This window comes from Arctopsyche grandis, chromosome 1 (assembly GCF_051622035.1).
Source record: "Arctopsyche grandis isolate Sample6627 chromosome 1, ASM5162203v2, whole genome shotgun sequence".
In the NCBI taxonomy this organism is placed as follows: domain Eukaryota; kingdom Metazoa; phylum Arthropoda; class Insecta; order Trichoptera; family Hydropsychidae; genus Arctopsyche; species Arctopsyche grandis.
This window is the reverse complement of record NC_135355.1, coordinates 40,234,250-40,261,579: the sequence shown is the minus strand read 5'-3', so window position 1 is coordinate 40,261,579 and position 27,330 is coordinate 40,234,250. Positions and strand designations below refer to the sequence as shown.

Sequence of the window (27,330 nt, the reverse complement as noted above, 5' to 3'; positions counted from 1 at the left end):
CGTCACGGATTCTACCGCCCAAACCTTACATACATACATACCTTAAACCTTGCAAAGTCTCTTTCGAAATTATATATTAGATTCAATTCCACATATAGTACTACATATAAACATTCGTACTATTTCCCATGTCTTTGTCCTAGGTTTTTATCTGAAGTTGTTTCTCAGTTGTTTAATAAAAAGTGGGATTTGAATATATATTTTGGCGTTGCTTTTTTTGTGTAGAACCATTTCAACAATTATTGTCGGATCAAAACTCTGACAGGAGACATTTTATAATCATTTATAAAATGGGGGCGCCATTTCAGCTTTTCCCAGGGGGGGGGCAAAATTTTTGACCAGTAAGGAATTAATTTATAGAGGGGGGTGGGTGTATTATATTTTTAAAAAAATGAGTATGAATTTTAACTTTTTCTTTTAATCATTTTTTTATTTATATTTTTTATCAATAAAATTGATTTAAAAAATAATCTATTTTGAGATTTGTTTTTTTGGTTTAGTATTTTAGTATTTAAATTCATTATAATACATTAAACAACGTGGATAGTCACATTCAAATCTAGGGGGGACAGTTGAAAACCCCAGCCAACCTCCAAATGACGCCCCTGATCGTGATCATCGAGAAAATTTAATACATTTTTTGGTTTTGGTTCTAATTTGAAATCAAATCAGGGGCGTCATTTCAGATTTTCCCAAAGGGGGGGGGGGCAAGATTTTTACCAGTAACTTTCTAGGAGGGGGGGTGTATTATATTAAAAAAAATAGTTTATATGAATTTTAACTATTTCTTTTATAATCATTTTTATCAATAAAATTAAAAATAAAATATTTTTTAAAAATATATTAAGAGATTTGGTTTATTTTTATTATTTTAGTATTTTAATTCATAATAATACATTTAACAACGTGGATAGTCGCGTTCAAATCTAGGGGGGCGCCAGCCCCCCCTCAGCCTCCCCAAAAGACGCCCCTGCTTGTAATCACCGAGAAAATTTCATTTTTTTTTTTATTTTGTTTTGAATTTGAAGTCAAATTTAAAAAAAATAGTATCAAACAGTCATTTCATAGACATATTTCATAAAAATACATCTGATTAAAAGAATTGAAAGACAATGCTGCACATTAGCCGTTTCCCATTCCAACAATGGCTTATCATTCCTAATAAAATTCCAAAAACTATTTCTCAATCCATTCTCTATCGATTTCCCACACTTGACGTCAATGCTGATTATATTATGCAAACTTGGTTTTTTTTTTAATATAATTTTTATACGTGCTATTTATTTGCAATTTAGCGTACGGTTTGTTTACTAAACAATAGTTGCGTAACCGTTCGCAATCAGTTCAAGATTATATTGTACATATTTTCATTTACGACCCAACTGTCTTGTTCCACTGTTCTACATTTACAGTTGCGTCAATATTTGTGCCAAATCGAGTGACTCTTTAGTGTGTTTTTAAATTTGAGTTATGAAAAGTGTTCGACTTGTTCTCGTGCTGGTGTTTTCATTCAAAGGTTATGTTTTTTATTATTTATTATTCATTCCATTTCATTTCAAATGTCTGGTGCTACTTTCGCTCATTCAACTTTTTATATTTGTACAGTGTTTTACTTTCATCTTAGAACGTGTTTCGAACAAGTGACTTATATTGCGGTGAAAAGTACATCTTCGGTGACTTAACACTATTTCTATTCTAGATTAAAATCGAACGCATGTCTGCTATTCTCCAATTTCCTGGTATTATAATACATTTTGAGATTGAGTTTTGCAATAAGATGAATTGTAAGATCTTTAACTAGAGCGTTAAATTCGGTGTGACTGCAATTCGATCCCCATTAAAGTCAACTTAACTAACCATTTATATTTGGCGTAAAATTCTTTTTATTCTGATGAAACACTTTCTGTCAAAATTTCCCATAACCACCACTTATTTATAGTGTACTAGCTGTATTACCCGGCTTCGCTCAGTGTTTATAATATAAACCGCTTAAACATGACTAAGCTAATTTAATTAAAAAAAAAAAAAAATTAAAAAAAAATTTAAAAATTAAAAAAAAAAATAAAAAAAAATAAAAAAAAAATTAAAAAAAATTTTTTTTAAAAATCAAAAAAAAAAATCAAAATTTTTTTTTGCCTTCTAGGGCTTCGCCCTCGGCGCCCCCCTGAGCCTTTGCCTTCTAGGGCTTCGCCCCTCCACGCCCCATGAGCAATTGCCGTTTAGGGCTTCGCCCCCTTAGTTAATGCCTTTTAGGGCTTCGCCCCTCCGCACCCCCATGATTAAATGCCGTCTAGGGCTTCGCCCCCCCTAGTTAATGCCTTTTAGGGCTTCGCCCTCCGCGCCCCCAAGATTAATTGCCGTTTAGGGCTTCGCCCCCCTTAGTTAATGCCTTTTAGGGCTTCGCCCCTCCGCGCCCCCATGATTAAATGCCGTCTAAGGCTTCGCTCCCATGATCAGTTGCCTTTTAGGGCTTCGCCCCCCACGCCCCCAAGATTAATTGCCGTTTAGGGCTTCGCCCCCCTTAGTTAATGCCTTTTAGGGCTTCGCCCCTCCGCGCCCCCATGATTAAATGCCGTCTAAGGCTTCGCTCCCATGATCAGTTGCCTTTTAGGGCTTCGCCCCCCACGCCCCCAAGATTAATTGCCGTTTAGGGCTTCGCCCCCCTTAGTTAATGCCTTTTAGGGCTTCGCCCCTCCGCGCCCCCATGATTAAATGCCGTCTAAGGCTTCGCCCCCATGATCAGTTGCCTTTTAGGGCTTCGCCCCCCGCGCCCCCAAGATTAATTGCCGTTTAGGGCTTCGCCCCCTTAGTTAATGCCTTTTAGGGCTTCGCCCCTCCGCGCCCCCATGATTAAATGCCGTCTAAGGCTTCGCCCCCATGATCAGTTGCCTTTTAGGGCTTCGCCCCCCGCGCCCCCAAGATTAATTGCCGTTTAGGGCTTCGCCCCCCTTAGTTAATGCCTTTTAGGGCTTCGCCCCTCCGCGCCCCCATGATTAAATGCCGTCTAAGGCTTCGCCCCCATGATCAGTTGCCTTTTAGGGCTTCGCCCCCCGCGCCCCCAAGATTAATTGCCGTCTAGGGCTTCGCCCCCCTTAGTTAATGCCTTTTAGGGCTTGCGCCCCATGAGGCTGGGCCCCCCGGGCCCCCTTCGGGGCCCCACGGGGCTGCGCCCCTTGTGGCGCCCCCTTTTGAGCCCCATGGGGCTGCGCCCCATGAGGCTGGGCCCCCCGGGCCCCCTTCGGGGCCCCACGGGGCTGCGCCCCTTGTGGCGCCCCCTTTTGAGCCCCATGGGGCTGCGCCCCATGAGGCTGGGGCCCCACGGGGCTGCGCCCCTTGTGGCGCCCCCTTTTGAGCCCCATGGGGCTGCGCCCCATGAGGCTGGGCCCCCCGGGCCCCCTTCGGGGCCCCACGGGGCTGCGCCCCTTGTGGCGCCCCCTTTTGAGCCCCATGGGGCTGCGCCCCATGAGGCTGGGCCCCCCGGGCCCCTTCGGGGCCCCACGGGGCTGCGCCCCTTGTGGCGCCCCCTTTTGAGCCTCATGGGGCTGCGCCCCATGAGGCTGGGCCCCCCGGGCCCCCTTCGGGGCCCCACGGGGCTGCGCCCCTTGTGGCGCCCCCTTTTGAGCCCCATGGGGCTGCGCCCCATGAGGCTGGGCCCCCCGCGCCCCCTTCGGGGCTTCACGGGGCTGCGCCCCTTGTGGCACCCCCTTTTGAGCCCCACGGGGCTGCGCCCCTTGTGGCGCCCCCTTTTGAGCCCCATGGGGCTGCGCCCCATGAGGCTGGGCCCCCCGGGCCCCCTTCGGGGCCCCACGGGGCTGCGCCCCTTGTGGCGCCCCCTTTTGAGCCCCATGGGGCTGCGCCCCATGAGGCTGGGCCCCCCGCGCCCCCTTCGGGGCTTCACGGGGCTGCGCCCCTTGTGGCACCCCCTTTTGAGCCCCATGGGGCTGCGCCCCATGAGGCTGGGCCCCCCGGGCCCCCTTCGGGGCCCCACGGGGCTGCGCCCCTTGTGGCGCCCCCTTTTGAGCCCCACGGGGCTGCGCCCCTTGTGGCGCCCCTGGCGGGGCCCCATGAAGCTACTCGCCTTGCGCCCCCGCGGGGGTGAATCCATTGAAACGAAAAAAACAAATCGGCGCCCATGGATCGAAAAAAAAAAAATCGAATCACGTGTTCGATGACGTCACCGATCTACGGACGACGAAGACGACGACGACGACCAAGGATACATACATACATACAAAGTCTCTTTCCAAATTATAGATTAAGATGAATTTGTGAATAAAGCAATATTTTAAATAGTTTTTCCTCAACTCTAATTCTTATTTATTTAACACTAGTGTTATACCCGATGAAATATTATCGTATGGGTGTTGGCTTATTATATTATTAAATAAAATAAAAATATTAAAATAAATGTGTCAGTCCTGTGTTCGATCCGCACGCGGTCGAATTTTTTTCAAATACCTTTTAAATATATTTAATTTAATATTTATATTTATTTGTTTAATATGAAAAAAAAATGGTAAAATCTACCTACCTACATATAAACAATTAATTAATTTTCAATAGATGGCAGTAAATGCTCAGAAACTTAGCGCCGTCTATTAGCCTAGAAGAAACATTGATAGCAAACAGTATATATAGAAGTTTTTTTCTTTTGTTATTATATTCGCAGTGCCGGTTTTAGGGGGGGGGGCTAGGTCGGGTGGCGCTCGAGGGCGCCAAATAAGTTAGGGCGCCACACAATGCGCCAAAGGCGCTCTGAAATTTAAAATGAGAGCGCCAAAAGCCATACAAAATTTTAGATTAGAGTGCTAAAGGCGAAATTTTTTGTGAAATTTTTTTGTGTATTATATTCGCACGTTTTGTTGACATTGTTTCAGCTGTGACCTACATATGTACATACATATGTCGAATCGAAACGACTATTATAGTACGGCGGGGTTATCTATACAGGCGTATACAGGCACACACAGTCAAACAGACAGACAGAATAGCAATTATATATACCTATATACATACATATGTATTTGAAAAATCAATTTCAAAACTTTTTTAAGTCAAAGTTTCTAAATATATATGTCTAGATTGCGTGTTCAGTTTATGAATCTTTTTCACAATGTATGAGATTAATACGTATCCAATTTCTACCCAGCAAAAAATTGCAACATGTGATGATTTGGAGAAAGGTGTCTAGTCTTGTCTACCAGATTCATTAAACAAATCTAATAGATCGACTTTTCTTGAAATGAAATGTCGTTAAGCACTATTTATGCACACACTTAAAATCATCACTTCTCATAAATGATTTCCTTTCTTTTTCAGCCTGTTACTGCAACCCACTATCTTCAAACTCAAGCAGTGCTCTCGACAGCGGCGATGTATTCCAAAACACAACCTATCCCCTCACCACAACAACTGGAACACCAACTCGCAGTTTCCGAACTGGAAAGGCCATCGGACACTCTCCTAAAACTCCCATTCTGTTCTCAACACCCATCCCTCAACTGAAAACATCAATAATATTCCCGTTGGCCACCAGCAGTGATGTAGACGACGACGGTCCCTCATCAATAGACCTGCCTCTTCAACCCAAACTTAAAAAGGACAAAGCGGAACCTCAGAAGGCAGACCTCAGCATGCCGACTGAAACACCAGTTCAAAACGAAACCAATAAACCTGATGTTTCAATCGAGATTACAACTGCAACTTCAGCACCTCCGGTACAGAACAACCAAACGATAAACGACACACCTGTCAAAAATGATACAGACGAGCATATTTTGGTGGAACCACTACTGCCAGTTGAATCGGTGACCGTTGAAGCTTACAACACTACACCGAGTAAAAATGCTACAGAAGAAGTACAAGTGAATACTATAAAGGCTGTCGATACAGATGTCAAGAATGAAAGTGTGCCTGTTTTGGACGAGGTGGATGAAGTTGAGATATCTACGGTTAGAGCTCTATCGCTTGAGACGGCTGTGGGTCGACGGGCTGCTGACATTCCCATAGTCTCGGGACCTGGTCCTTCCCAACCGGATTCTGGATTGGATGCTGCTGCTGTGGCTGGTATTTGTTTCGGAACTTTGGTTGTGCTGGCTCTAGGAGGTGCTACTTCCTTCGTCCTCTACCGTAGAAGGTATCTGAACAAACCCCAGACGCTGAATGACAAATGCTCTAATCCTGATTCGAGCGGATACATTGACGACAGTACCATTAGAGTGAGTGGACATTTTATTATAGGTTGTGGCTATTTGCAGGTACTATATCTGCAAATTATTGGCTATTTGCAGGTACTATATCTGTGACAGGCGCAAAGTTTTCTGCGCATGCGCGTGAACTGTCACTGTCAGCGTGTTTACTGTTAAAATTTTGTTTTAAACCTCTTAAAATTTAGTTCAAAATCGTAAAGTGACGTAGAGTAAAAAATATAATCCAAATTAGTTATTATTATTAATTGTTAGAAAATTATTATCATATACAACGTATAATACCTACGTACAAGTACAAGCCGTGAACTAGCTAAATGATATAAATCTATTATAATAACGTGCGAAATTTATTTGCCTCGTGTATAATGAACGATTGATTAAACAAGTCTAGCATACATTAAATGTAAGAAATTATAATCGGATTATAAAGCCAGCAGTTTGGCTTAAAGGTAGCGCATATATTTAGCACCACTGAGGTCGAAGGTTCGAGTCCTCGTCAAACTGCTGGTTAGATTTGGGAGTTTTGTGACTCCAAATCGATCGTTTCTCTATCAGAGTTTGCCAATTTTATCTGATCATTGCTGAAATGGTTCCTGAAAATTGGTGTTAGATATATTCCTGTTGTTACAAAAATCTGCCTGTGTATAATTTGTAATAATTATGCACAGTAATCTGAAATCTATAGATATCTCTATAATTTCGTATTTATTATATGTATAAAAATTGTACAAAAAAAAACCTAAAAATAATCCATAGATGTCTCTATGATTATTATTTCTGATTAATTGTTATATGCTATATATTCTGATTGTATATGTATTACTGTATTTCTGATTTCTGATTGTTTCTATTCCGTATTTCTATTCCGTATTTCGTTAACGTACACCCGTCGCATTGGAGCGATCTGTAATGACGAGTGTATATTGATTTGTAACAATAAAATAAAAATAAGTTCACGCGCATGCGCAGATGGCTTTGCGCCTGTCGCAGATATAGTACCTGCAAATAGCCAATAATTCGCACATATAGTACCTGCAAATAGCCACAACCTTTATTATAATTACAAATGATTTGCATTGAAGTGTGTATTATGTAAGTTTTTCTTTTTTTGTCAACAGGAAAATTCTGAGGAAATGTACAGCTTGGACAACGATTCTTTTTTAAATTCGCTGGAAGCCATGACAATTCAAAACTATTGGACAGATAGTGTTAAACATACGAAGCTATAATTTAACACATTCCTTATGTATTAACCTTTCGCTCGCTGAGGCATTTTGAAGTCTGGGATTGTCAGAGAGACCGTCGATTTGTTACATGTAGTACTATTTATTTTTTTTAGGTAACCCTATACACACTGGAATTGCATTTAATCTAGGCAAAATATCTTGACCCATTTATAAATTATCTCTTGATGGGATTCAGAACTTAGTTAATGCATTCTTGGGCTGATGAATCAATATAATTGGTGATTTGAACCACAAAACGACATTTAGTGCTTTCCCGTATTCTGAAAAATACGCAATTACACTTGGTTTATTAAAATTTAAATAAAAATTATTCCTAAAGAATATACATACATATTTCCTGAATGATGTTTTCGAACTACTCATATCCAGTGAAAAGTTCTCATCCTTTTAGTATGTTTGACAGTCTCGGACTGACCTAAAAACAACGATACATCGCTATTTAGCAACCGAAGGGTTAAATCAACCAAAATATTCATATTAAAGAAACATTTTATTTTGATTTTCCTGAATTTCCCTTATGTAGAATGTATAATGTTACTTTTTATGTACGTATGTATGTAGAATTTCATAAAATTGTTCCTATTTTTATATAACAGTGTATCGTATATATATGTATTTCAATACTTTATTAGATGTCTAACGTTTTTAATTTGGAAAATATAAAATATTCAGTTACGTTTTTGTAGAGAACTCCATATTTTCATACAAACATTGCATATACAATAAAATCATGTACAAAAAAAAAACTCCGAGTGTATATACCTATATATTTGTCTGTATATGAAATTCAAGTACTATATTACGTGTTAAATAGGAATAAATTACAATATCAAGCTACATTTCATTTTATATTTTCATGTATTCCACGAGCTGCATACAATTAATCCATTTTCAAATTTTGTACATTTACTTTATTTATGCCTTTAAATATAGATATATTTTATTTTAGTGAACCAAAACATTTTAATATAATACCACGTGATTTCTTAGTATTAAATTATATAATATATAAGGTCCTCTTCTTTTAAATATTTAATTCTCTTTATATAACTTCCCTCGAATGTATTCAATCATTGTCCTTCCCTTAAATTCTATCATTTCATTCTTTTTTTTTATTAACGATCTCTTATTTGTAAATATTGTTGACTTTTAATTTTATTTTAAAACTGATTTTAATATTAAGTGACTGAATAATTTAAACTTTTTCCACTTTTCGTTTTATTATTATTATTTTAAGAAGTTGAATGTATGTGCAATAAATAATTCCGGCCAATTTGTCTTTACATAAATATATTGTTTATGTAATACATATATATTATTAGCTTTTTTTCTTAATTATCGTATAGTATTTATTTAAAAATTGTTTTTTTTTTCTTCTTTTGGCAATACATAAGTATTTTCACGATGATAAGCAATTAATTGGATTTGTCTTTCCAAATTAAAATGTATTCTAAGCAAATAAATTTAAGCTTTAACATTAATATATCCTAAAATTTATGTAAATGTTTTATCAAATAATATTTTCAATTATTCCATAACACTAAAAACATAGAGCTCTGTTGCAAATTTTAATTCTTATTTACATACTTAAAACATTTGCCGTTTTAGTATAATATTTTACAAATTACATACCTTTTTTGTTTTTTATTAACTTTCCAGTAAACAACCGTTGGTTAACCGTAAACTAGTGATAAAATATTAATAAATACATACAAAATCTAACATAAATATGTATATCTGTAGGACAAGATCATTGTTGAGAAAATATATTTATAGGTAATTACTTGTATGTATATAGTTAAAAGTGTGAAATACTTAAATAATAATAGTCTGTGATTCTCGTTGAAGATTCTTCAGTGATATGTGTATTTTAAATTAGTGTATTTTAATTTTCTATATATATAAAGTTTATATCTATGTAATTGAACCCTTTGCGATACAATGTACTCGCCTTGACAAATTCAAACATATTAAATGCATTATTTTAAGAATTTCCAATTTATTTCAACTGTTTCCAACCTAGCTTAAAACACATATCTCATGTATTATCTTAAATAAGTCATATTTAATTGATGTTCTTATCTAATTACAAATGTATATTCATGTACGATTACAAACTGATTCAATAAAACAATATTGTTTAAATTCTGTCTTAGTATTTACCATCATTTATATATGTATCTCTTTTTAGATGCCGGCGTATACTACATACATACACTGATTGTATTATATATTTCAACTAAACAAAAGGTATTAATTTCATATGAAGACCAAAACCGTATTTTTTATTAAATTTAAAACATTCATAATATAAAATGAAAAAAAAAACATTAATCTTTAACATTAAAATCAAGAAAGTTATCCGAGTGAAGTTTTTTCACCGATGAATCGTTTAATTTATTTACCTTTAACAGTGGTTTTTCTGCAGAATCATCATTAAAGGTGTTTTTATAACGAAAAATAAAATCATACGTTTTCTCATCCTCCCAATTATTTTTCAAATTACATTGATAAGGATTCTGACTAGTAAATGGAATGATTTTTAGCCAAATTTATACTTTCAGCTAAACGGATAAAATGTAAACAATTGAAACTGTTAAATAAAGTCATAGGATTACAAGAATAATAGAGAATCATTAACTCACATATAAAAATTCAATACATCTCACAATATAAGTAATCAATATCCGGATAACCGTACATTTTAAATATTTTTAATTCAGTATCTTCACCAAATACTAAGAATGGATCTCACTTAACACTGAGATGATGAAACTATTATTTTAGTACATTTAGAAGTGCACATGTAGAAATCAGGGCTATGGAGTTGTGGAGTCGTTGCTTTTTAACTGAAGTCGGAGTGTTAAAAATAGGGCGTCTCCGACTCCAATTTCGTATTTATTTATTTTTATTTTTTATGGTATGGTAAGTGTTGTTGTATGGATGCAAAACGTGGACGCTATTAGTGGTACACTTGAACAAGACTCCTTTGAAATGTGGTGCTGCCAGAGGATGCTAAAGATTTCCTGGAAGGAACATGTGAAGAACAAAACTGTCCTCCAGCTGCTTCACAAAAATAGAGGGCTTCTTGATACGGTAAAGAGCCAAAAATGGAATATTTTGACCACGTAATTCGTTTTAAAGACAAGAATGGAAATTAGAGGGCTAACAGTGGCTTGGGAAAAAGAGGCCCTCTTGGCTTCGGAACATCAGATCATAGATGGGACTTGAAAAATTGTATGTCTAAAATAGGGCAGAATTCGCACGGGCTATCAATAATGTCTGGCCATGGTAGTCGCCTTCTTCTGATTAATGACAGTCGATTTTTATGATTTTCATTGAAATAGTTCCTGTAAAATTGGCATCTCCTTTCTTATCTATCTTGCTGATTTCAAGTTATTCAGCGTCTTGAGGTTCTCCAATTTGATTATAAAATGCTGCAAAGTTTTCTCCATAGATGTCACTGTGGGTTTAATGATTATTGCTCACAAAGCGCTCGCTCAAAAGTCACTAAAATCTCTATAACGGAACATTTGGCAGCCGTAAAGTCCATCATACTAACAAGAACTCGAGTGCCAAATATTCGGTATTCGCGATTTTCATAGCAAAAATTGTCATTTAGGCAATCCAATTACCGTCACTTTGGATGTTTATATGAATTCGCATTGTATAAAATACTTATGTATATTGATTTTATTGTATATGTATAAGTGCAATTGTCGCTTTGGAGCGATCTGTAAAGGCGAGTGTTCATGTTCTATGAAATAAAATTTCTTGTGATGAAGCTTTTCTCATCACTGTGTCATTTTATTACTAACCTCTTATACGTTTTTAAAATCCTTGATCCAATTTCACAAATTAAATCTTCGAATTCACACTTTGACATATTCATTAAACTTTTAAAGAGATAATTACAATTTTTTTTCCACATTTTTCTCTTCCTTTTGTCACTTTGTAATCTTAATATATAATTTCGAAAGAGGCTTTGTATGTTAGTATGTATGTATCTTTGGTTGGGAATTTTGTAAACAAGTCAAAATTTCTATGACGACGAGTCGATTTTTTTCGAAGAGGTTTTTTCCAGTTTTTTTTTCACAGTAATCTTCTCGGACATGAATACAACAAATCCTGAAAGTTCCATCGTAATCGGTTTAGTGGTTTAGGAGCCTATTCGAGACGCACACACACACAGACATTCATTTTTATATACATATATAGAGAAGGGTCTACCTCACGGGCCGAAAGTGAAAATGTAGAAATAGAAAATATCGTAAGGCAAAGATCGAAAATCGAAAGATCTTAAGTCGGAAGATAACAAAAAAGGGGGCATGGTAAACGGTACTATGCAGTGGCGGACTGGCCATACAAGCGAACATGCCCGATGGCATGTGGGCCCCACTATCTGTTAGAAAATATGGGCCCTCAGTAAAATTAAATAACTTTTTAACTATTTATAGGATATTGCAACTTTGGGACCTAAAGTTTGGGTATTTCAACAAAACAAATTTCTTACGATATACACAAACAACTACTACCTGCTTTAACAGCCCAAGGATCGGTTAACTTTTTTTATTAGGCTCGAAATTTAAGTTTCAACATTTGCGTGGGCCCTTTTGCCGGGCCCATTTCCAACGTCAATATTATGTATATACCAATACCTATGTAACAACTAACTACTGAAATAAAAATGGGAATCAACAAATTTTCGTGAAAAATATAAACATAATTGCTTAAAACAATTTTGATAGGACGATTCATCATCAACCAGCGATTTAAATTTACTTCATACTTTCAAAATAACATTTGATTACACTTCGATGATATAGTAAGATTTAAATACACAATTTTAAACAGTTTCCGAATATAAAATCTATTCCTAATTTAGACACATCCATGTAAATAGAAATATAGGATAGGGGCCCCCTCCCCAAAATCCCGATTTTCGATTAACATTCATTGAAAATATTATGCATTTTTTTCAGGGACGTAATTTGGGGGGGGGGCATAGGGGGCACTCGCCCCTCTAAACTAAGGAATAGTGTGAATTTAGAAAATATTATGAATTTAATGATTAATGAGATACTACGGATCTATGAATGCTACGTTTATTTCTTATGTATGTTACTTTTGGGTAACTAATAAAATAATCGCTGCTATGTGCTTTGAAGAGAAACAAAACAAAACTTTATCTATTGTTATTACGTACATGTACATAGATAAAGTGAAAAGACAGTTGGTAGAAATTAAGTTAATTGATAGTTTTTTGATGACTCAGTTTGATGGTCGATTAATGTTGACCATGTGAAGATTTGTGGAAAAAAATTTTCGCCTGCGGCGCTTTTTTCTATTTACATAATATTTTTTTACAATTACTTTTTCAAAAATAAGCTTATTTTTTCATATTTTATAACTCAATAATATGCAAAGAATATTTTCCATTTTTATTCCGATAAAAAAAAGATTTTTTGAAAAAAAATTCAATTTGACCAATCTTTGCCTGCCCCCCCCAAGAAAAAGCCGAAATGACGTCCCTGACGTGGTGGAAAGAAGAAAATTTTGTTATATGGGGGGGGGGGACGACAAATTTTTTTAACCCTGGGGGGGCCCCCTTTGACTCCTGGCATGCACTGATTTCAGTCCCAGTCCGCCACTGGTACTATGTATATATAATATATATCAGTGGCATGCGGTGAAATTATCTCTCTTTTTGTCATACAGTTTTGTTTAATGTGCGCGCGGGGAAACGGGAGGAAAAGCTTGATCCTCTTGTTCCTGTTGTATTCTGCTCGCACAAATTAAGCGAGGATGTACGACGGGGGGAGAGAGACTTTTACCGCACGCCACTGATATATATATATATATATATATATATATATATATATATATATATATACTAACCGTTTTTCATATATATGCATGATAAACGAATATTTTCGACTTTTTCATGGTCCCCCATAGAGAAGATACTGAGCGAAGCTAGTATGATATGTAGCAGAATATTCAAAGCTGTTGAGATGTCAGCTATATCCCTCCTTTCAATAAGTGGAAGCAGATGCTGACATCTACAAACACCCTCATAGGTGTACGAGATCATTTTGTGCGGAACAAGCAATCACCGAACCGTCGATAGTGGCCGACATTGTTTGTGTTTGGTTCAAGACAGTGCCAGTACGAGTAGAGATACTCCTGGCTGTGTTTGGCTATGTTTAGACGGAGACCGATGTTTATGCGGGCCTCGGCTCTGGAGCGGGATCCTCTTCAGCGGGAATGGGGGCGTCTTTTCTGCCATCAGAAGTGGCCCGACTCGTACTCGGTTCGTACTCGCCCCCCCCTCACACCCCCACCCCCGCAACACCCTCCTCCCCCTCCGCGTTTGACACCTGTCAAACGTCAACCACACAACACCTGTCATAGCTTCCAGCCAATTTGGCGGGAACATATCAACGGTCGCTCCCACCCATTTCCTTTCACCTAACCTCACACTCACTCTTTTCCATTGATGTATTGCACGCCAAACTGACTCGTATTGACAACCTTTTTGTTGTTTATTTATGCCTTTTTTCCATGATGCTTAATGCATAATGCAGCTTGCTTTGTTTCTATGAGAATTTTTCATACCATTGTGTATTCATTTAGCAAACCAGTACCATTGGGGATATATGTAGACTACCCTGGCTACTGAACTGAACTGAACTGAAGAAGATCACATGCATGCTACGGCAACTATCATACTGAGCAATGCTTTCCCTGCTTCGTTTTTGAGATTCTTCATATCTATATACATATTGCGTGCTTCCATTGCCTCCACTAATTATCGTCGAAACTCTTATATCGTCAGAGTGTGCAATTTTTACAATGGCTTAGATGAGTTCAATTACTATTAGGAACTTATTTGCAAGATTGTTTTTTTTTAACCCGTTCTTTCTATTTTGTTTTGTTTTTTTACCTTAATCCTTTTTACTTAATTTTCTACTGTTCATCACCATAATCTACTATTATTTACAAATTTGTCATTATTTTATTTTTGTATTGTTATTTTTTTTCTTTTTTATTGGCCTTCATAGCAAGTTCCATTTTTCATTTTTTATGAAGAAACTTTTAATTGGCTTATGTTTAACTATTTATTTTATTATCTCTGTTTTAGCTGTAAGTTTCTCTCTATTTATTAAATAAATAAATAAATATGAACTCATTGGAGTCTCGTCGTGTTATATTTCTGGAAAAGCACTTTTGTAAGCTATTAAATGGGTTAGTATGGGAAATTTGCCGGTCGTGGTGCACCGAATTAAAAACCTAGACCGCTGTAATTAAAAAGACCTGTCTATCAAGCCGTTCCAAGCCACATCAGAGTCATGTAATGATCACCAATTAAATCTTGCACAGTGTATTCCAAAATGTTCACAAAGTGTACGTACATATGTAATTCTATAAAATGCTTACAAGGTGTTCATAGATCTAAATCTTGTGGGTCACAAGCTCAAAACAAAACTTGTGGGTCACAACTACATACTTCCTATTAGGGGCGTTAGGCTTCAACGTTATGTTTCTGGGAAAACACTTTTTTAGGCTATTAAATGGGGTACACAATCCTCAGGTTCTTAATGAATACACCTAGTAAGTTCAGGGACCTGAGGAATTGTGATTTGTTTTCTCCTCTTGTGGCTTGCACAAATATGTTGGCAACGTCTCCAATATCTAGAGCGATATATCTGCTCAACCGGGTTGCTGATGAAATTGACCTGTTTAATGTAAGCTGTGCTGAACTGGTTGAGTGCTTGTGGAGCAACGCCCGTGGTTGATTTTATCAATTATAAATGTCAAGCACGGTTGTTTTATATAGCTTTATTTGTGCTATGATTGTACTCTGTAATGTCACTGGGGCTAATATGTTAAAAAATAAAATGAAATATATAAAAAGAGTGTGGCTATGGACTAGTTTTTTGGTCAGGTCATCTGAGCAATTGTATTGTGAACAATAGCCTCATCAATTGCAGGACTATGTAGATGCTCGTCGATTCTACGGCAGTTGCTACATGGATTGCCGGCAGTATATCGTTTATTGTCTCCGTAAGAGGACATCTTTTGACAATACAAAACAAATCTTCTTGTTTGCTCAATGCTGAGCGTAATTTCTATCATCTGAAATCCAGTGGTAGATCCACCTATTCTCTCCCCAGTTCTGTATCAAGTTGAAAGCAGTGCTTAAGAACGATCCCGTCAGCTCTTTAATGTCATCTGACCATCTTATGGGAAACCGTCCTGTCTCTATCTAGTGTTCCGCAGACGAACAGCTTCTCTAGACTGGGAATTCACTGAAAATTGTGCAATATTGATAGGAATGAACGTGGCTTAGAAAGGCTAACATCCAGTAGTGGGCTTTTAATGATGATTTATATACAAAATAGCAAGTCATTAGAGTCCAGAGGGCTATTAAAAGTATAACCAGCAGAATAGACTAGTAGTTAGCATATAATGCTTTGAATAAAGTGGTTACGAGTTCAAATCCCACTGGTTTCTGCTGGCCAGACCTTGGATTTGTGACTTTCGTTGTGATTTTCATTGAAACGGTTCCAACAAATTGGCAACTTTACCCATTTTCTTGCAAATCTCGAATTTTCAGCAGTCTCGAATTTCGCTGAATTGTATAAAATGCTGCAAATTTACACATTTGACATTTACACATGTCTTTGTGGATGTTGATTGATATGTATTTACTTTGTATAATAATACTTGTATCAAATTTACAATGTTTGTGACTAGGAAGGCGTATTGGGGTTTGCCTGTCGGGCAGTGCCGGCCTTACACCCAATGGCGCCCTCGGGAATTTTTTTCTACACACCCTTAGAAAAAAATTTCGCCTTTGGCGCTCTAATCTAAGATTTTGTATGGCTTTTGGCGCTCCAATTTAAAATTTTAAAACGCCTTTGGTGCATCGAGTGGCGCCCTAATTTTAATTTGCCTGACCTAGCCCCCCCCTAAATTCGGCACTGCTGTTTGGCCTTCCTGGTATAAAATTATGGCTTTAAAAAGTTGGAAAAACACCAGGCGTCTCCCAATAAAAATCAATTATTATATGAACAGTATCTCAAGTACGGGAGCATACGTATGTCCAAGTTGTTTTGATTATATTTTTTTGTTTCTAGGTTACCTATTGGATGAAGATTGTATAAAAGCTTACAATGAATTCTTCAATGCATCGAAGCATTTGGAAGAGTGTCGAGGCAGAGGTTTCTTTACCAAGATTATGGGAATGTCACTTATTCAAATCTTAGACGACTATTGCGCAGTTCAGTTCCTCGGTAATGTTCGACCCACTTTTCCCTATCATATTGTGTGTATATAAATTATTTTGATTTTTTTATTGTTTTATTTTCAGTGACGAGCATAAATTGTGCAAACGATTTCAAAAAAGCCATAGATAAATGCAGTACTTTGGAAGACAAAGTCAAAGTATTGATAAAATTCGCCGATACACTTAGAACTGAACAGTCGAATAGTAATAGTAATAAAGCAATCATTCACGTGAATGAACCACCCATATCAAATAGGTAGAATAAATTGATAAGGTTTTTATTTGTATGAAAAATTGTATCGTCATTGTTTTTGTTTGAATTTTCAGTTATAAAGTGTTAGATCTAAGTACCAAAGCTTCTTATTTAAGAACACATTCTAGACGGAATAGCTGTGATAGTATCGTTACTATCAGAACTGAAAAATCGCACAAATGCTGTCTGCATTCAAAAGACAATAAGGAGTGCCGAAAGGATAATCATATTGGTTCGGTTGAAAATCCTATCGAGGGTACAAATTTAGCCGACTTACCCGGTATGGTAGTGTTTCTCTTCGCCGATTTGATTTATAATGTGCTCGAATTACATGTTCAGTTTGTTTCCAGGTCATAAGGATGATTTCGACAGACAGGAGGGTCCGAGCAAAGGAAAGGAACATATCTTTAACGATTTCCTCAATTCTATTGATAGTCAAAGTCGCCCGTTGAAATATCAAAGAAAGGAACTGAGCAAATCGTTCGATAGCGGTCTTGATGCAATTAGGCCTCATTTAGACGACAACGGGACGGATTTTCGACACGCTCTCGGCTTGATGAAGCACGGAGACATCCCCGATAAGGCTTCTAAAACACCCGTCAAAAGAAAATCAATCAAAACCAGAGGTTGCTTTTCCGCTAGAAAGTTGAATCATACTGAAAAAAATGACCCTTTCGATGTGACTGTGAGTATTGTTTTGTATAAATGTGTTATTTTGTTGGAATGTATAAAGGGAAGGTTAAATAAAGTATTTCAGTAATTTTAAACAATGTTCTATGCCTCCAATCAATCGATTTATATCTACAAAGTATTCAAATAAAAGCTCAATATTCGTCTATTGCTGTTTAATTGAGTCGATCATGATAAATTTTGACTGATTAATGATAATTCAAAGTTCTTGCTTCGTTCTAAAGTCCCCATATGGGCGTTTCTATGGGAGAAGTGTTTTTTATTATGAAAATCATCATTTATGTTCCTGTGATTATTTTGATGATAAAAGTCGTTGAATATATAATTTTATGAAATATAAGGCAAAATGGTCTATTATTTTGATGTAAAATTTCATGTTTTACTTTAAAACAGGTTGTTAAAAATTATTTATTCACTCCGGCCGAAGGTATATGTTTTGTAATATATTGTTTTTTATTTTAGGTTATTGCAAACGCTTTTTTAGATTTTCCAGAATTGCATGAAAAACTTGCTGATAATATCAATAAGTTGTTTAGTTCTTCGTTGAACAAAACGGAGTTTATTGATTTTACCCTTAAAGACGGGCAAGATGTATCGACGCCTAAAGATTTGAAAAAAGTTCATGATTCAACTGCTTTCGACGATGATTCGCAACAGATTGAATCTGTCATAAAATCTATCGTAGAAAAAACAGAGAAAGATCCTATGTTTGATCAGTTAGTCAACGAAGTTTTAGGTTTGTATCTATTTTTAGGGTATTCTGGTTTGAAATTTAATATATTTTTATTGAATTAAAGTACATAACATATTATTTTCAATTTTAGCAACGTCTAGAGGAAACTTTTCTGGCTCTGAATCAGACGTTCTTAGCCGACCTGAAACCAGTACTCCGGAGAAGTCTTTTAATTCTTTGTAAGAACAAATCTCGTATTTTTATTCAATTACTAGGTTTATTATGAAAAAATTAAATCTTTATACAAATTCTTTGCAGAAGTAATGCGTGCTCTCCAACTTCTTCAATATTTTCCTTCGAAGATAGCAATAATAAATTCCCATGTGATAATGTAGGAAAACGGAAACTTCGCTCTTGGAAATCTTCCAAGGTAGAATGTCAGCAAGATAGATCTTATATCAAAGACGAGCACATGCTTAATACGTCTATGAAAATGATGAAATCAGATCCCAAATGTACTCCGAGTAATTCCGAGACGAGATACCCTCGCAGGCCGAGAGGTGGAAAAAAAATGGACGTACTTAAAGCAAATTATGAACGGACTTCCATTGAAGAAAACGAATTGGATCCGAAAGACCTATCATTGTGTGTGCCGTCTAACGAGGAGATACTGCCTCAAGTGGATGATATAAACACTCTTCCTTCAGCTCCCGAACAGAAGATCATCATTTTGTCGAACGAAAGAGTTCACACAAACATCTTATCGAACAACGGATCGATCATCATCCGTGATCCAAAAAGTAGTGCAGATGAAAATATCAAACCACTTCACACACCTTGTTCAAGTCAAAATTTGGCCGTGGAAAATGTATATAACCCGAATTTGGGCACCGAAATAGTCACACATCAGGATACTACTAATAATCAACACGCTCCAATGCCAGTTGCTACATTCAAGAAGTCTACGAATGTAACGATTCAACGTGCAAAAATCATCTCTCCAGACATCAGTCCCGATCCCCATTTTCATAAGCTTCTTGAGTTTTCGAAATTGCCTTCCATTGATACAATGCGAGAGTCTGCCAATACTTCGACGAAAATATTTAAGAATCTCAACGAAGAAGTCAAAAATCTGCGTTCTTTCAGACATAAAATGTCGGAAAAATCGTGTACTGCTTCCACGATTCAAACTGCCAATTTGCAAACATCGAAAGGTTTCACCGAAGCTGAAATCATGAAAATGCCTACTCTCATCATGGTCAAGGATATGAATAGTAAAATTGGTAAATATTTGGCATGGTTTTGTTTTTAATATTTAATATATGAATCGTTAATGTTATTGTTTTATGGTTTTTAGATATGAAGCCTGCGACGTTGACTGAAGATTTTTATGGAGATGTAGCTTTCGATAAAAGTAAAGAATCTAATTTTATTAATATCGTTTCCCAAGTACAAACGCTGAACGAGTTTAGTTTGTTAGATACTAGCAGTATTGAAAAGCCGAGTATTGATATAAAAATTTTCGACGCTAAAGGACTAGACGTATTCCCTTCTGAATCTAGCACTACGATGGCCGAAGCAAATGCGACCGTTCCGTATATTATTCAGAGTGAAATGAACATCAACAGCGGAACGGAGGCTGAATTTGTAAAAGTCAACTCGTTAATAGACGTGTTGGAGCACGGAAATTTAGTCATTGATGATGGAAAACGAGATGAATCCGAATCCGATCGCACTTATGGGAAGTTGATGGTGTACGACGATAGGAGTAAGATTGTGAATTTGGATTTGAAATCGGGATCAAATAGTGATGCGTGTAATAGCAATTTGAAAACGCCAGATGCTGTGAATAATTTTAAGAAAAAATTATGTTCTTCCACACCGACAAAGAAAAATTCACATATAAGAGTTTTGGACTTCAGTACGCCTGAAAAATCTGAAGTTAATAACAAAAGAAAGGCTTTAACGTCTCCGAAACAAATGGTTCCGAATAAAAGTCGGATACAGCGGTTTAATAGAATCGGAAAGAAATTTTCATCGAATCCGAAGGCCGAACAGTCGAGCAAGACTTGCTTATTTAATGCGATAGTAGAAGAAGACTCGGTTTGTGAGAGCAAAATTGTGATTGAAACTGTGAGCGTTTCAAATTCGGAAATATCCGAAGTATGTAAGACCAATTTGAATAAGGAAAATATCGGACTTCGAGACAATAGCGATGTGACTGTATCGTTGAACGTTGATTTAAATAAGAATCAACCGAAAATTAAGAAGTCTGTATCTTCTTGGGATAGAGATTTGCGAGCGACGGCCATTTCCAACAATCCTCCCGTTGAGGTTTCTCATGTGAATAAAAAGAAGCATGTGAAGAAGAGCATCGGTAAAGCTCGGAAGAACGGTTCGATCAAAGTTCAAGCGAAAATGCTGGAAGAGGCATTGTTGGACAAGAGCTTGGAGAGTGTAACGGGTGCCGAGTCGAAATCGAACGTTTCAGGTGATGGTAAAGCAATTCATGAAGAAGATAAACCTGCGGTTAAGGCTAATGATTGTAAATTGAGCGAATCTTATGTGTTGTCGACTGTAATTGAAGATTTGGAGTTGAGTACCAATACGACGATCGATGAAGGTCGAAAAGATGGTCAAACTTTGAAACATCTTGCTTCGGATCCGAGTTGTAAAAAAGTTTCCGAAGGGCCGAGTGGCGGCGATAATAATGGCATAAGCAAGGCTTCATCCCATTCGGATTCGATCAAGCATGAAAGAAATTCTAAAAATAAGAGTGTCGATCTAGTCAAGGAGAGTTCTGTTCCATTGGGAATGGGCAAAAATAAAAAGACTCCTAAAACCAAGTCTACTTTCAAGGTTAAAATTTTATCGAAAGCTAACGTCGACGGCCATTCGAAAAACGGTTCGAATTCGGCCGCGTTCAAAACCAATAAAAACGAGTCACTTCCTAAAACTAGCATCACTCCCAAGTCTGTACTGAACGATTCAAAATTATCCGAGATGGAAATACCCGGCTCTTCTCACATCACTCCTGAATTGCCGAGGGAGTGCCGCTCCAATCCGATCAATATCAAGTGTAATTTGAATGCCCTCTTGGAGACGCCTATCAAAACGGACCTTTTGGATATAACTATGGCAACGCCGAGGTTTTTAAGTCCGGTACACAATACAGAACCGATATCTGCCGTCAAAATGTTGGGTATGCCTACTCCGATATTTGGCAACACACCTATAGTGTCTACATCCAAAGCGACACGACTAGCATCCACGCCGGATTCGTCTAAAAAAGGCTATTCAAGCGGCAGTTCTTACTATATGCCAGACGAAGTCGATAAATGGAAAGAACCACCTGTAGTTGTCGTTAGTAAAAAGAAACCAGTATCAAATGGTAAAAGTGAGACGAAAAATACGTCACCGCTCAATAAAAGCTCTAGAATATTACGACCTAGACGTTCAAATAGAGTTAAGGTGTTTTCTAAGAAAGGATCTCCGTTACATAAGACTAAAACTGTAAAGAAGAAACCCAAAGTTGTGTCAAATGCTAAAAATAAAACAGGGAAACGTTTGGATACCTCTCAAAATTCAAAAAGTCAGTCTTATTCTAGCGTTAGTCTATCTATTTCTGATGAGTTTTCAGATATCGAGGAGCCACCCGTCAAGAAGCCTGTCAAGTCTTCAAAAAGCAAAGCAAAAACAGTTGAACTAAATGAAAATATACAGTCGAATGAAGTTCCGACGACTTCAAATACAGATAAAAAGGATCCGCTTGCATTAAAAGTTTTGGAAGTCAAGACTAAACGAAGCGATTTAGAGGAAACGAGGCTGCGCGTCCTCGCCAAATGTAATGCTGAAATGAAAACTGCCCCTCCTAAGAAAAAACCATTTGTCAAAAGCATGATGGCTAAAAATCAACCGTTTTTCAAGTTCACCTCAGCCTCACTGTCTAATGAAGACCGTCTCAAAAAGTTGAATGCGATTAAAGTGACCAAATGTCAGTCTGTTTCTTTCATGCCTTCGCCCAAAGTGTCAGACAAATTGCCGCCTCCGAAATCAGACGATAAACTCAATAAAAGAAAGTCCTTCACGCCGCGAAAACTAGAGTCTAAGCAATGCGAAACGACGATGTCTCGTGAAGATGCCACACCGCATTTGCTGAACTCGTCGTTGAAATCTTATAAAAGCTGTATTGATTTATCCAAAACTGAAGTCGGTAGAGCTTTCACAACCAATACCACCGATCCAGTAGAAGTTTCAGCTAGTAGAAATGTTTCTGATGATAGTGGTACCCAAATCGAGCATCAAAAAAGTGAAAATTCACCCGACGAGCAAGCAAATGACATTGTACATCCTTTCGATGCTAAAACAGATCTTAAAAAAAATGATTCTGTAAAAGAAATAGTAGAAGCACCAAAGGATATTGAAAAAAATACTAGCTCTACTGATGTTTCGCTTTGTAACGCTGAAAGCGTTAACGAATTGTACATCAATGAGACAATCGTCATGGTTGAAAAGTCCTCAACCAAAGTCCAATCTGAAGATTCCATCAAAAAAACTGAAGAATGTAGGGTACCATTTTCAGAACATAAGACGGAACCCAGTTTGGAAAACGTTGATAAACCATCATCTCACGAAACTTCTGGCGATACGTCAACAACAGACTTGAACGAACCTTGTGTGGACATCGAATGGTCTAAATCTGATGGCACCTGCTTACACATGACATACGACACCACTCAAAAGAGTAAAAGAAAAGCTGCAAAGTCTCAAGATAAGTTTGATTTGGATAATCTAGAGATCAATGTCGAGATCTTCGACACTGCTATCGATGATATGAGAATGATTTCATTGAAATCATCCAAGTACATGTGTCTGTTGGACATGGCTCCGAATCCTAAATTGAAGAAGGCATCCGAGACGGTGAAAGTGGCACGTACTAAAAAACAAACTAAGGTAAGTAACGAACCCAAATCGAACTTGCTGCAATTGCTTATAGACGAAATGAGCAACTCTACAACGGAATCCCTATCTCCTATTAAGTCTTTTGAACCTGTGAATAGTGTAGTGTACGAAGTTGACAGTTGCTATCCAGATAGTGAGACGTTGAATGCAGTCAAGGCCATTTTGCCTGAAAATTCACCGTCGTATTCTCATAATGTTACGGCAGGCTCGAATCAGAATGATGTGTTGGATCTGAAACAAGCGAGTGTTGAATTGGAAGTGGTTGATGAAAATGACTTGAGTGGTAAGTGTGTTGATGCGGGTAGATCTGAGCCGTTGCATATGATCACTATCGATGGGGAGAAAGTCACCAAAGATTCCAAGACGCATTTGGAAAAGCGCAAACGTGAGGATGAAGGTGGAGAGGAGCACAACAAGAAGTCCAAATCGGAAACTATCAATATCGATACTAAGTTTGATATTGAAACAGTATTGAGACATCTACATGGTTATTAGTTTTAAGTCGCTTTACCTTTTTTTTTATTGATTGCTTACTAAAGTATTGTATATTGAAGTTTGTGACTTTTATTTTAACTATGTACTACTTGACTGTTTCTATTTATTATTTATTTTTTGGATATATTGTAAATCATTGGAATTCTTTGAAATTTCATTTGTTGTATGCAATATTTTCTACTGTACAAAATATTAGATAATTGTAATTTAATATTAGTCATACGCTTATTTTCAATATTTTCTAAAAAACTATTTATATAAACGTTATTGTAAATAAAAATAAATTATATTTTGATATGAAAACTTCTGTCTATTATTTTTACAATCATCTTTTCCCATTTTAACTGATATGACCAGAGAAATGTTATAATAATACATAGAAGTGACTTTAGGCGTCATATTATATTTTCATAAGTGAGGACGATGCGGTGCAAACGATCGACAAGCGCCAGACAGACTGAACCACCGATTAACTGTACGTGTACCTTATGCGTGCGCACTGCTCGCACTTACACTAAGCGAAATCTACCCGAAGTCCCGATATACCTACCCTGTATATATTTTCTGTGCTTCTGATACTTTAGTTCCGAATTTTGCCTTATTTAACTCACCAGAAGAATCCAACTAAATTTTAATAATTGCATCTGTGCACATCGAAAGGTTACTCGTCATCTGATATGCAATCTATGATTCGTGAAGTCGAGAATTGAGTTTAAAGCAGCCATTCAGTTAATCTGTGGTTCAGTCTGTCTGGCGCTTGTCGATCGTTTGCACCAAACCCAAATGAGGAATGTCCACAGACGTTTTCAAATAATTTTAGCATCAGTCGTATTTGATGCTTGGTGCTTGACGTATCTCCGATAAAAGCTTCTCTGTTTTTTTATATTACTCGCAAGATGGGCAAGTGCATCGATAAAAATTGAACGATGCATTCAAAAACACAATAAACAACATGGGATACATTTTTGTAAGTAAATTGATCATTTAAGTAACATGCTATTCAATTAACATCGTAGTTTGACAGTTTTTAAAAGTGTCATGTCGATCGGCCGCATTCTACATAAAATTTCAGGGGTGGCACCAGAGAAATGTAAAATAATTTTTAAATAAATGTAGAAACATTTCTCTTGGTGGCACCGAATACTCAATTATATTCATAAGCAATTATTTAAGTTTAATATAAACATCGTTCATTTTATATTGTACATATTTATGTTGAAACTATACATTACACGTTAATTTAAGAGTTCCCAAGGACAGACAAATACAAAAAAGTGGATAAAAATAATCCGCCAACTGAGGAAAGAAGCGGATTGGCCACCGACGCCCATCACCACCATACAATCAAATTGTAAATAAATCTATATCAAAATAAAACTTTAATTTCTGTAGTGAGTATGTGATGACCCAGATTATATTCCGTGCGACGTAGCTATGGAGACGTATTATTGACACAAGCAAAGCATTGGTAAAGGCACTTCTATTATTATAACATTTCTCTGGATACGAGCTTTGAATAAAATTCAATGTATGTATATGTTAAAGTAAAACTATTATTGTCAGTAATATTATAATTTCACTGACTCGAGCAGTGAGTACGGGTATAACAATAGAATTAAAAATTCACTTATCAATGGCAGTGAATTTGTAATTCTAATTACAACGTACCAACAATCCTAACAACCTAGTTTTAAATAAATAGAACCAACCCTATTAAAACCTAACCTTAATTTTTTATTGAATCAATTAATGTACACTCGCCTTTACAGATCGCTCCAATGCGACGAGTGTACATACTATAAACATCAAGAAATTATATATATTTTAATACATAATTATTACATAATTCGATACCATACATGACATCTATGGTCAGACATTGCATCAGACATAAAATCGTATACAATTCGATCAATAAACATTGTATTCAATACGCAATAAACATTTTTATACAACAACACGAATTTTATACAATAAAAATCCACAGATACATACATATATTTATTTATTGAAAAATCAACAGGCCTCAGATGTAGAAATTCATAAAAATAAAGGATAAATATATCAAAATAACATCTGAGCCCCAATTATAGATTTTTACATAATACATCTAAATAGTACATATAGACAAACAAATGAAAAAGAAAAGAATAAAAACTGAAATGACTAAATAAGACAATGCATAATTAAACATAATGTGATATAATATAATTTGATAAAGAATATATCATAGAAATAGAAATGGATTAATCAATTAAAACTCTCAATTAATATATTGAGAGAAACCCGGCGAATTCTGAGATATGACAAAATAACTCAAGATTTCGTGACAGAAATGGGGAGGGAAAGCCAATTTTCTAGGAATCGTTTCAATGAAAATCAGAAAAATTGGCAAACTCTGATAAGAAACGAGCAACCTGGTTACAAACCAAGGTCTGATGGTGCTTACGGACTAAACCAACGACGATTTTGGGCCAACTTTTTTAATCAACAGGATAAAACCAGTACAAAATATTGAAATAAAAATTAAATTAAAAAATTGAAATTAAAGAGCGAGATTGAGCTAAAATTAGATCATCGTTGATGTTTTGAATTACAACAATGTTTTGAATTACCACGATACGCATTACAACCAGAGAAATATTATAATTACGAGCGAAAAAAACTTTGTTATTGTTTCTTATAAGTCGTCACGACAACTACTGTGTTTCGCCGTCGATGAAATATTTAACAAAAAAAATGTCGGTGATTTGTCAAAGGGTTTTTTTTTTCTTTCGTTGAAATAAAATTAATAATCACACATTATCCGATAAATTTTACCTATGAGATGGATTTAATTATTTGATTTATTTCGACGAGAGAAACAATTGAAGACATTATCCGATAAAATTTACCTCTGAAATGATTTAATTAATTGATTTATTTCGACGAGAGAAACAATTGAAGACTAAAAAAATTTCGTTTGATAAACCGACAACGTGCCGGGTTGGGACCATCGCTCGGTCACCCATACTAACACATGATATATTCTCAGTAACTGCGAATTACGGGGAAGTAAAAATAATAATTCTTTGATTTTTTTTCGATCTTAGTGCGAATCTTCGTAAGTCAAAACATCTTCGACAAACAAAAGTCGAGGATTACCTGTATGTGATTGTTGATGATCTAATTTTAGGTCAATCTCGAAAATTTATTTAAATTGTGCATGTTCTGCTTTAACTTTCAATATTTAATTTTAATTTTAATATAATGATTATAATTTTATTTTGATACTTGAATTTAATTTTAATATTATAATAATAGTTTTAATTTTGATATTTAATTTCAATTTTTAAATTTAATTTTTATTTCGATATTTTGTACGCTACTGGTTTTAAAAGTTGGCCTGTGGGCCGTTCGTTGGCTTGGTGCGTACTCACCATGACTCGAACTCGAACCAGTGTGACCACACTGACCATAGACTCGTAACCACACTGACCATAGCAAGATATGCTAACCACTGGTCTATG

The 27,330-nt window shown here is 36.5% G+C and overlaps 2 protein-coding genes across 3 annotated transcripts in view; both read left to right on the top strand.

Annotated features, from left to right (window-relative positions):
- The window catches only part of LOC143914242 (uncharacterized), an 82,708-nt gene extending 73,110 nt beyond the window's left edge, over positions 1-9,598 (top strand). Inside the window, exons 1-3 of one of the 2 annotated variants that reach the window (XM_077434501.1) lie at positions 1,374-1,516; positions 5,320-6,218; positions 7,328-9,598. In XM_077434501.1, the coding sequence (XP_077290627.1) occupies positions 1,471-1,516; positions 5,320-6,218; positions 7,328-7,438 (1,056 nt within the window). In that variant the 5' untranslated portion in view covers positions 1,374-1,470 and the 3' untranslated portion in view covers positions 7,439-9,598. Of the gene's footprint in view, positions 1-1,373; positions 1,517-5,319; positions 6,219-7,327 lie in introns of those variants that run through there. The other variant, XM_077434421.1, reaches the window with a different exon arrangement.
- Positions 9,599-13,617: 4,019 nt separating this feature from the next.
- On the top strand, positions 13,618-24,120 carry LOC143917428 (uncharacterized). Its single transcript, XM_077438993.1, has 9 exons — positions 13,618-13,769; positions 16,600-16,755; positions 16,833-17,004; positions 17,076-17,281; positions 17,352-17,686; positions 18,154-18,427; positions 18,516-18,603; positions 18,683-19,647; positions 19,722-24,120. The coding sequence occupies exons 1-9, from the start codon at positions 13,724-13,726 to the stop codon at positions 23,819-23,821; spliced, it is 6,342 nt and encodes a 2,113-aa protein (XP_077295119.1). The 5' UTR covers positions 13,618-13,723; the 3' UTR covers positions 23,822-24,120.
- The last annotated feature ends 3,210 nt before the right edge of the window (positions 24,121-27,330 follow it).

Coding starts and splice junctions, on each gene's coding strand:
- LOC143917428 (XM_077438993.1), top strand. CDS start 13,724: ATGGGGGCGTCTTTTCTGCCATCAGAAGTGGCCCGACTCGTACTCG. Junction 13,770..16,599: donor AGTGGCCCGACTCGTACTCG/GTTCGTACTCGC, acceptor TTTTGTTTCTAG/GTTACCTATTGGATGAAGAT. Junction 18,604..18,682: donor GAGAAGTCTTTTAATTCTTT/GTAAGAACAAAT, acceptor AATTCTTTGCAG/AAGTAATGCGTGCTCTCCAA.